We start from the raw sequence: 10,891 nt of genomic DNA on the forward strand, positions 1-10,891 counted from the left end.
TCTTCCTTTACCGGTGTGTGTGTGTGTCTCTCTCTCTCTTCCCTGCTCCCCCATCTCTCTCTCTTGCACTGTCCCTCCCTCTCCCATCTCTGTTTCTCACTCTCTCATTCTCTCACTCTCACATTCGCTCCCTCTGTCCCACCCCACCTCTCTCTCCTCTTCCATGTCTCACTGACACATTCACTCTCTCCTCCACATCTCTTCCTCTATCACCTCTCTCACCCCCTGTCTCTCCCTCTCGCCCCCGTCTCTCTCCCTCTCGCCCCCGTATCTCTCCCTCTCGCCCCCCGTCTCTCTCCCTCTCGCCCCCGTCTCTCTCCCTCTCGCCCCCCCATCTCTCTCCCTCTCGCCCCCCACTCTCCCTCTCGCCCCCCGTCTCTCTCCCTCTCGCCCCCCGTCTCTCTCCCTCTCGCCCCCCGTCTCTCTCTCTCTCGCCCCCCGTCTCTCTCTCTCTCGCCCCCCGTCTCTCTCTGTCTCTCTCTCTCTCGCCCCCCCTGTCTCTCTCTCGCCCCCCTGTCTCTCTCTCTCTCTCGCCCCTGTCTCTCTCTCTCTCTCGCCCCGTCTCTCTCTCTCTCTCTCTCGCCCCGTCTCTCTCTCTCTCTCTCTCTCTCTCTCGCCCCCTGTCTCTCTCTCTCTCTCGCCCCCTGTCTCTCTCTCTCTCTCGCCCCCTGTCTCTCTCTCTCTCTCGCCCCCTGTCTCTCTCTCTCTCTCGCCCCCATCTCTCTCTCTCTCTCGCCCCCCGTCTCTCTCTCCCTCTCGCCCCTTGTCTCTCTCTCCCCCTCTTGCCCCCTGTCTCTCTCTCCCTCTCGCCCCTTGTTCTCTCTCTCTCGCCCCCTGTCTCTCTCTCTCTCTCTCTCGCCCCCTGTCTCTCTCTCTCTCTCCCTCTCGCCCCCTGTCTCTCTCTCTCTCCCTCTCGCCCCCTGTCTCTCTCTCTCTCTCTCCCTCTCGCCCCCGTCTCTCTCTCTCCCTCTCGCCCCCTGTCTCTCTCTCTCCCTCTCGCCCCCTGTCTCTCTCTCCCCTCTCGCCCCTGTCTCTCTCTCCCTCTCGCCCCTTGTCTCTCTCTCTCCCTCTCGCCCCCTGTCTCTCTCTCTCTCCCTCTCACCCCCTGTCGCTCTCTCTCCCTCTCGCCCCCGTCTCTCCCTCTCGCCCCCTGTCTCTCTCTCTCCCTCTCGCCCCGTCTCTCTCTCCCTCTCACCCCCCTGTCTCTCTCTCTCCTCTCGCCCCCCTGTCTCTCTCTCCCTCTCGCCCCCTGTCTCTCTCTCCCTCTCGCCCCCTGTCTCTCTCTCTCCCTCTCGCCCCCGTCTCTCTCTCTCTCGCCCCCTGTCTCTCTCTTTCTCTCCCTCTCGCCCCCTGTCTCTCTCTCCCTCTCGCCCCCTGTCTCTCTCTCCCTCTCGCCCCCTGTCTCTCTCTCCCTCTCGCCCCCGTCTCTCTCTCCCTCTCGCCCCCGTCTCTCTCTCCCTCTCGCCCCCTGTCTCTCTCTCCCTCTCGCCCCCCTCTCTCTCTCTCTCTCTCTCTCGCCCCATCTCTCTCTCTCTCTCTCTCTCTCTCGCCCCCTGTCTCTCTCTCGCCCCCTGTCTCTCTCTCGCCCCCTGTCTCTCTCTCGCCCCCTGTCTCTCTCGCCCCCTGTCTCTCTCGTCTCTCTCTCGCCCCCGTCTCTCTCTCGCCCCCTGTCTCCCTCTCGCCCCCTGTCTCTCTCTCCCTCTCGCACCCTGTCTCTCTCTCGCCCCCTCTCTCTTGCCCCCCTCTCTCTCTCGCCCCCTGTCTCCCTCTCTCTCTCTTTCTCGCCCCCGTCTCTCTCTCCCTCTCGCACCCTGTCTCTCGCTCCCTCTCGCCCCCGTCTCTCTCTCTCTCTCTCTCTCGCCCCCTGTCTCTCTCTCTCTCTCGCCCCCTGTCTCTCTCTCTCTCTCTCTCTCTCTCTCGCCCCCTGTCTCTCTCTCTCTCTCCCTCTCGCCCCCTGTCTCTCTCTCTCTCTCTCTCTCTCTCTCTCGCCCCCTCTCTCTCTCTCTCTCTCCCTCTCGCCCCCTGTCTCTCTCTCTCTCTCTCTCGCCCCCTGTCTCTCTCTCTCTCTCGCCCCCTGTCTTTCTCTCGCACCCTGTCTCTCTCTCTCTCTCGCCCCCTGTCTCTCTCTCTCCCTCTCGCACCCTGTCTCTCGCTCCCTCTCGCCCCCGTCTCTCTCTCTCTCTCTCTCGCCCCCTGTCTCTCTCTCTCTCTCGCCCCCTGTCTCTCTCTCTCTCTCTCTCTCTCGCCCCCTGTCTCTCTCTCTCTCTCTCTCTCGCCCCCTGTCTCTCTCTCTCTCTCCCTCTCGCCCCCTGTCTCTCTCTCTCTCTCTCTCGCCCCCTGTCTCTCTCTCTCTCTCGCCCCCTGTCTCTCTCTCGCCCCCTCTCTCTTGCCCCCTCTCTCTCTCGCCCCCTGTCTCCCTCTCTCTCTCTCTCTCTCTCTCTCGCCCCCGTCTCTCTCTCCCTCTCGCCCCCTGTCTCTCTCTCTCCCTCTCGCACCCGTCTCTCTCTCTCTCTCTCTCTCTCTCGCCCCCGTCTCTCTCTCTCTCTCTCGCCCCCTGTCTCTCTCTCTCTCGCCCCCTGTCTCTCTCTCTCTCTCCCTCTCGCCCCCTGTCTCTCTCTCTCCCTTTCGCCCCCTGTCTCTCTCTCTCTCTCTCGCCCCCTGTCTCTCTCTCTCTCTCTCGCCCCCTGTCTCTCTCTCTCCCTCTCGCCCTCTCTCTCTCTCTCTCTCTCTCTCTCTCTCTCTCTCTCTCTCTCTCGCCCCCTGTCTCTCTCTCCCTTTCGCCCCCGTCTCTCTCTCTCTCTCTCTCGCCCCCTGTCTCTCTCTCTCTCTCTCTCGCCCCCTGTCTCTCTCTCTCTCTCTCTCGCCCCGTCTCTCTCTCTCTCTCTCTCTCGCCCCCTGTCTCTCTCTCTCTCTCTCTCGCCCCCTGTCTCTCTCTCTCTCTCCCTCTCGCCCCCTGTCTCTCTCTCTCTCTCTTTCGCCCCCTGTCTCTCTCTCTCTCTCGCCCCCTGTCTCTCTCTCGCACCCTGTCTCTCTCTCTCTCTCTCGCCCACTCTCTCTTGCCCCCTCTCTCTCTCGCCACCTGTCTCCCTCTCTCTCTCTCGCCCCCGTCTCTCTCTCCCTCTCGCCCCCTGTCTCTCTCTCTCTCCCTCTCGCCCCCTGTCTCTCTCTCTCTCTCTCTCGCCCCCTGTCTCTCTCTCTCTCTCGCCCCCTGTCTGTCTCTCTCTCTCTCGCCCCCTGTCTCTCTCTCTCTCTCTCTCGCCCCCTGTCTCTCTCTCTCTCTCCCTCTCCCTCTCCCTGTCTCTCCCCCCTATCCCCGTCCCCAGGGAATGTTTCGTACCCTTACGGTGGAAAAGGCGGCAGTAGAGAATGGTAGTGACCAGTGCGAAGCTCAATCCCAGGAGTCCCAGCACTGCCCCGATGATGGTCAATGCAGTTTCACTTGTGATGGTCCAGGCGTGTTCTGAGGAGGGGGTCAGTCAGAGAGGGGGGGGGGGGAAAGGGGGTAGAATTTAATTTGTGTTTGTAACAGTGATACCTGCCCAGGAACCCCTACCCCCAACATCTCTTTCCCCCCCCCCCCCCCCCCCCACCACCCACAACAACTCTCATGGGAGTGTCACTGGGACACAGACATCCCCCTCCAGGCTAATACCCTGGGGTTACAGGTTCAAACCCTACCCTGGCAGGTTGGGGAGGAGGGGGGGCTTTAAGTCAATGAATTAACACACACCCCCCTCCTTCAAGATTGTGGTTAAAATCCATGTCCGGTTCGCCAATGCCCTTTAGAGACGGGACCTGCTGCTACACGTGACTCCAGGCCCACTGCCAGGTGCTTGCCTCTTAACTGCCCCCTCGGAGACTCTCAGAAGGGGGCAATGGGGGGGGGGGGGGGGGGGGGGGGGAGTCAGGCAACGAACACTGGCCTTCCCGTTAATGCCCTACGATGGAGTGATTGAGTGTGTAAATATTTGGATCGTGTGGGGATTCGGCACAGTGTGGGCAAGTGGACAATAGTCCTGACCGCAGGCTGTCCTGTTTGTGGGAGGGGAGGAGGGCGGCTGTGGGGGTGGTGGGAAACGGTGCTGCCATTTCCACAGGACCTTACCAAGCGGGACGAGGAGTTTCCCGCTGAGGGCCTGGTGTTCCACTTGACAGAAATAGGAGCCGTCCACCTGCCCGCTCGGCGTGAGGTGACTCCAGGCCTGGTACGTCCTGTCGTGCTGAGGGACGACGCTGACCGTCTCCCGGCCGTCGGTGACAACTGCTCCGTCTCTCACCCAGCTCACTTTCACCTCGGCGGGGGCGAAATTCCTCACCTCGCACAGCAGGACCCTCTGACCCTGCCTCTCCTCGATAAAGGCTCTGACAGACGTGGGAGCTGTGGGCCCAGTAAAGGGACAGGGTCAAAGGTTAGGGTCAGCACTGGGCGAGATTTGTTTGGGTGCAAGCTTTTTCTGCTTCTCAGGTGAGCGTTCCCAAATCCCTGTGGTGTTCCTCGGCAGCCCCTCTCTGTTTAAATAACGTTCAGCCCTTTGCTTCTTCCTGCCAAAGTGCGTAACTCGACATTTCTCCACCATCTGCCAAGTGTTTTTTTTTCGTCTCTATCCCACTGTCAGCTGAGTCCTAGAGATCTCCAGCGGGGAGACAGACCCTTCGGCCCAACTCGTCCATTTCCACCCAGAGATCCGAAACCAATCCAGTCCCCTTTCCCAGCACTCGGCCCACATCCCTCTAAACCCTTCCTATCCATGTCCCCGCCCCCCCCCCCCCCCCCCATCCTTTTAAATGTCACCAGCCCCCACCACTTCCTCTGGCAGCTCCTTCCACACACGCACCACCCTCTGTGTGAGAAAGTTGCCCCTCGGGTCCCTTTCCCTCCTCTCACCTTAAACCTATCTCCCTCTAGTTCTCCACCCCAGGGGGGAAAAGACCTTGTCTATTTACCCTATCCATGTCCCCCTCATGATTTTATAAACCTCTAGTTCTGGGCTCCCCCACCCCAGGGGCAAAAGACCTTGTCTATTTACCCTATCCATGTCCCCCCCTCATGATTTTATAACCCTCTAGTTCTGGACTCCCCCACCCCAGGGGGGAACAGACCTTGTCTATTTACCCTATCCATGTCCCCTCCCTCATGATTTTATAACCCTCTAGTTCTGGACTCCCCCACCCCAGGGGAGAACAGAACTTGTCTATTTACCCTATCCATGTCCCCCTCATGATTTTATAACCCTCTAGTTCTGGACTCCCCCACCCCAGGGGAAAAGACCTTGTCTATTTACCCTATCCATGTCCCCTCCCTCATGATTTTATAACCCTCTACCTCCGACACTCCAGGGAAAACAGCCCCGCGGCCTATCCCTGTAGTAGCCCGTTCCTTCTGCCATGCTGTTCTGAACCCTTCGCCATTTCCTTCCTGTTACAGGGTGGACCGTTAGCTTTTTGCCACACGGTGTTCGAGTGGTTAACCCGCGCCGTAAACGATTCGGCGACTTGAACCCGGTGATCCCGACGGCGCTCCTCCTGAAAACCCCCCCCCCCCCCCGGTCCGCCATTTCCACCCGCCCGTCGGACGTAGCTCGGATTGGAGAGGGAGGGGGGGGGTTTGACCCCGGAATGCGTCTCACCCAGCGATTCTCCGGTGAAGTTACTGATCCGCGCCGTCTGCTTAATCTTGCCGCAGAGTCCCTCGATGCGTCGCGGCACGGAGGACGTGTAGTCCGCGTCTTGGTTGCGCCGGTCCACCTCGGCCTGCGCGAAAGGCTCCGTTGCCACGAAGCGTCCGGCGGCGAAGTCGTAGAACAGCGCGGTGACGCCGTCGTAGCCGTCCTGCCAGGCCAGCTGGGTCACTCTGGCGTTGCGGTAGGTACAGGAGCATTGCACGTGGAACAAGTGCAGGTCTTAAAAGGGTGAGGGGGTGGGAGGAGATAGATTTAGAAGCAAAACTCAAGGGGAGGCGAGACCGCGGCAAGCCAGGCAGCTGGGGGGAGGGGGAGACGGCAGAGTTTCGGGTGGGACCCTTCCTCTCGGCAATGGAGGTGGGGGAGGGTAGGGGGAACCGCAGGGAAAGGGGAGTCGGGGGGGGGGGGGTCAAGATGCTGAGGGTGTCGTGGAGATGGGGTGGGGAGAGGGTCAGGTCACTGAGGGAGGGATGGGGGGAGTCGCAGATAAAGGGGAGGGGGTGGGGAGAGAGGGTCAGAGTGCTGAGGGAGGGATGGGGGGAGTCGCAGATAAAGGGGAGGGGGTGGGGAGGGGGTCAGGGTGCTGAGGGAGGGATGGGGGGAGTCGCAGATAAAGGGGAGGGGGTGGGGAGGGGGTCAGGGTGCTGAGGGAGGGATGGGGGGAGTCGCAGATAAAGGGGAGGGGGTGGGGAGGGGGTCAGGGTGCTGAGGGAGGGATGGGGGGAGTCGCAGATAAAGGGGAGGGGGTGGGGAGGGGGTCAGGGTGCTGAGGGAGGGATGGGGGAGTCGCAGATAAAGGGGAGGGGGTGGGGAGAGAGGGTCAGGGTGCTGAGGGAGGGATGGGGGGAGTCGCAGATAAAGGGGAGGGGGTGGAGAGGGGGTCAGGGTGCTGAGGGAGGGATGGGGGGAGCTGCAGATAAAGGGGAGGGGGTGGGGAGAGGGTCAGGGTGCTGAGGGAGGGATGGGCGGAGTCGCAGATAAAGGGGAGGGGGTGGGGAGAGGGTCAGGACGCTGAGGGAGGGATGGGGGGAGTCGCAGATAAAGGGGAGGGGGTGGGGAGAGGGTCAGGACGCTGAGGGAGGGTGGGGGAGTCGCAGATAAAGGGGAGGGAGTGGGGAGGGGGTCAGGACGCTGAGGGAGGGATGGGGGAGTCGCAGATAAAGGGGAGGGGGTGGGGAGAGGGTCAGGACGCTGAGGGAGGGTGGGGGAGTCGCAGATAAAGGGGAGGGGGTGGGGAGAGGGTCAGGGTGCTGAGGGAGGGATGGGGGAGTCGCAGATAAAGGGGAGGGGGTGGGGAGAGGGTCAGGACGCTGAGGGAGGGTGGGGGAGTTGCAGATAAAGGGGAGGGGGTGGGGAGGGGGTCAGGATGCTGAGGGAGGGTGGGGGAGTCTCGGAGAAAGGGGAGGGGGTGGGGAGGGGGTCAGGACGCTGAGGGAGGGATGGGGGGAGTCGCAGATAAAGGGGAGGGGGTGGGGAGAGGGTCAGGACGCTGAGGGAGGGTGGGGGAGTCTCGGAGAAAGGGGAGGGGGTGGGGAGGGGGTCAGGACGCTGAGGGAGTGGTAGTGGACGCAGGAGGAAGGGGCTGCCGTTGCTTGGTGGATGGTGGGCGGGCAGGGTGGGGGTCAAGGGGAGAATCTGATTGGTGCGTGGGAGGTGGGATGGAAGCGAAGGGGAAGGTGAGGGCTGCAGATCAGAGTCTAGAGAGTGAGGCAGTGGGCAAACTCAGCAGGTCAGGCAAATACCCGAGAGGTCTTCGCCCCCTTCGAACACGAGGGCGACGGGTGGGCAGCTGGTCGGAAATAGCGGAGACCTCCTGCGGTAGATCCTCGGATTTTCGGTTGGATTTACTGGGACGGACGTGTCGGAGTGGGAATGCCGAACTGAAGTGGGCGGTGAGCGGGCGATCAGGCTGCTCCTTACAGGCCCAGCTGAGATGCACCAGAACGTTCCCTCAGTCGATGGTGGGTCTCCCACGTTAGAGGGAAGACCACATCGGGAGCACCGGCTTCACTCAATCTCTTCACAGAGATTCACGGGATAGGAGTTGGGAGGCCCAACCCGTCCGTGCCGACCCAGATATCCCAACCCAATCTAGTCCCACCTGCCAGCACCCGGCCCATATCCCTCCAAACCCTTCCTATTCATATCCCCATCCAAATGCCTCTTAAATGTTACAATTGTCCCAGCCCCCAGCACATCCTCTGGCAGCTCATTCCATACACGTACCACCCTCTGGGGGAGAAAGTTGCCCCTTAGGTCTCTTTTTTATCTTTCCCCTCTCACCCGAAACCAATGCCCCTCTAGTTCTGGACTCCCCCACCCCAGGGGGAAAAGACCTTGTCTATTTACCCTATCCACGCCCCCTCATGATTTTATAAACCTCTAGTTCTGGACTCCCCCACCCCAGGGGGAAAAGACTTTGTCTATTTACCCTATCCCAGTCCCCCTCATGATTTTATAAACCTCTATAAGGTCACCCCTCAGCCTCCGACGCTCCAGGGAAAATAGCCCCCGGCCTATCCAGCCTCTCCCTGTAGCTCAAACCCTCAACAGCCATTCCTGAACCCTTTCACAATATCCTTCCTGGAGCAAGAAGACAAGAATTGACCCAGTATTCCAGAAAAACTGACAGATGGAGTTTAATTCAAATAAATGCGAGGGGCTGCATTTTGGGAAAGCAAATCTTAGCAGGACTTATCCACTTAATGGTAAGGTCCTGGGGAGTGTTGCTGAACAAAGAGACCTTGGAGTGCAGGTTCATAGCTCCTTAAAAGTGGAGTCGCAGGTGGATAGGATAGTGAAGGCAGCGTTTGGTATGCTTTCCTTTATTGGTCAGAGTATTGAGGACAGGAGTCAGGAGGTCATGTTGCGGCTGTACAGGACATTCGTTAGGGCCACTGTTGGAATATTGTGTGCAATTCTGGTCTCCTTCCTATCGGAAAGATGTTGTGAAACTTGAAAGGGTTCAGAAAAGATTTACAAGGATGTTGCCAGGGTTGGAGGATCTGAGCTATAGGGAGAGGCTGAACAGGCCGGGGCTGTTTTCCCCGGAGCGTCAGAGGCTGAGGGGTGACCTTATAGAGGTTTATAAAATCATGAGGGGGATGTGGATAGGGTAAATAGACAAGGGTTACCCCCTTTCCCTGGCGGTCAGTCACACGGGTTACCCCCTTTCCCGGGCGGTCACTCACACGGGTTACCCCCTTTCCCGGGCGGTCACTCTCACGGGTTCCCCCCTTTCTCTGGGTGCGATTTGCCCCCTTAGACTGTAACAGCTGATTGTGGACATCCCCGAACTGTCCGATACATCCTTCCTGTATCCAGCCTCGGTAGGTTTTATGGGATTCTGAGAGATTCCCATCCCCATCCTTCTAAACCCCATGTGAATCCGATCCGAACCGACTCACTTTCCCCTCACGCGTCCGTCCTGTCTTTCCCAGGAACCCAGTCCAGTTCACCTTGGTCAGTCTCTGAGCTGTTGGCAATGTCCAGTCCCTTCCCTCCCGCCCTGAGGTGGGGATTTACAGGTGAGGGAGGTCTCACACGCCCATCTCAAGACCCACCACTGGCACTTACCCGTCGAGCTGCCCACCCTGTCCAGGACTGAAGCCACAGCGGCCAGCAGTGCCCACTGGTAGAGAGGCAGCATCTCGGGACCTAAGCGACAGCTTCCTTCAGGTGAGACTGACTGAAGGGAGCCGCGATCAGGTTCACATTCCTGAGTCGCAGGTACATTTATCAGAATCTCCACCCACTGATCCTCCTCAGGCACGCTGATGTACACTCGTTACCGTCTCAACGTTTGTTAGCAAGGGATTAACTCTTTCCTCCCCACCCCGCACATCTGGACACTAACCTGCACATCCCTGGGCACTACGGGGACAATTTAGCATGGCCAATCCCACCCTAACCTGCACATCCCTGGGCAATACGGGGACGATTTAGCACGGCCAATCCCACCCTAACCTGCACATCCCTGGGCACTATGGGACAATTTAGCACGGCCAATCCACCCTAACCTGCACGTCCCTGGGCCCTACGGGGACAATTTAGCACGGCCTATCCACCCGAACCTGTACATCCCTGGGCACTGTGGGACAATTTAGCACGGCCAATCCCACCCTAACCTGCACGTCCCTGGGCCCTACGGGGACAATTTAGCACGGCCAATCCCACCCTAACCTGCACATCCCTGGGCCCTACGGGGACAATTTAGCACGGCCAATCCCACCCTAACCAGCACATCCCTGGGCCCTACGGGGACAATTTAGCACGGCCAATCCCATCCTAACCTGCACATCCCTGGGCACTACGGGGACAATTTAGCACGGCCAATCCCACCCTAACCTGCACATCCCTGGGCCCTACAGGGACAATTTAGCACAGCCAATCCCACCCTAACCTGCACATCCCTGGGCACTACGGGGACAATTTAGCACGGCCAATCCACCCTAACCTGTACATCCCTGGGCACTACGGGGACAATTTAGCACGGCCAATCCCACCCTAACCTGCACATCCCTGGGCACTACGGGGACAATTTAGCACGGCCAATCCACCCTAACCTGCACATCCCTGGGCACTACGGGGACGATTTAGCACGGCCTATCCACCCTAACCTGTACATCCCTGGGCACTGTGGGACAATTTAGCACGGCCAATCCCACCCTAACCTGCACGTCCCTGGGCCCTACGGGGACAATTTAGCACGGCCAATCCCACCCTAACCTGCACATCCCTGGGCCCTACGGGGACAATTTAGCACGGCCAATCCCACCCTAACCTGCACATCCCTGGGCCCTACGGGGACAATTTAGCACGGCCAATCCCACCCTAACCTGCACATCCCTGGGCACTACGGGGACAATTTAGCACGGCCAATCCCACCCTAACCTGCACATCCCTGGGCCCTACAGGGACAATTTAGCACGGCCAATCCCACCCTAACCTGCACATCCCTGGGCACTACGGGGACAATTTAGCACGGCCAATCCACCCTAACCTGTACATCCCTGGGCACTACGGGGACAATTTAGCACGGCCAATCCCACCCTAACCTGTACATCCCTGGGCACTACGGGGACAATTTAGCACGGCCAATCCACCCTAACCTGCACATCCCTGGGCACTACGGGGACGATTTAGCACGGCCTATCCACCCTAACCTGTACATCCCTGGGCACTGTGGGACAATTTAGCACGGCCAATCC

General features: G+C 59.8%; 1 protein-coding gene across 5 annotated transcripts in view; it reads right to left on the bottom strand.

The window, feature by feature from the left end:
* Positions 1 to 9,370, bottom strand: part of LOC132809049 (SLA class II histocompatibility antigen, DQ haplotype C beta chain-like) — a 12,777-nt gene extending 3,407 nt beyond the window's left edge. For 2 of the 5 annotated variants that reach the window (XM_060822426.1, XM_060822424.1), the window contains exons 1-4: positions 9,258 to 9,370; positions 5,628 to 5,900; positions 4,106 to 4,378; positions 3,338 to 3,460 (exon numbers count right to left, since the gene is read on the bottom strand). In XM_060822426.1, coding sequence (XP_060678409.1) covers positions 3,338 to 3,460; positions 4,106 to 4,378; positions 5,628 to 5,900; positions 9,258 to 9,330 — 742 coding nt within the window. In that variant the 5' untranslated portion in view covers positions 9,331 to 9,370. The remainder of the gene's footprint in view (positions 1 to 3,337; positions 3,461 to 4,105; positions 4,379 to 5,627; positions 5,901 to 9,257) is intronic. The other 3 variants (XM_060822425.1, XM_060822428.1, XM_060822427.1) reach the window with 3 other exon arrangements.
* Positions 9,371 to 10,891: the final 1,521 nt, after the last annotated feature.

Source organism: Hemiscyllium ocellatum, unplaced genomic scaffold, assembly GCF_020745735.1.
Source record: "Hemiscyllium ocellatum isolate sHemOce1 unplaced genomic scaffold, sHemOce1.pat.X.cur. R, whole genome shotgun sequence".
Taxonomy (NCBI): domain Eukaryota; kingdom Metazoa; phylum Chordata; class Chondrichthyes; order Orectolobiformes; family Hemiscylliidae; genus Hemiscyllium; species Hemiscyllium ocellatum.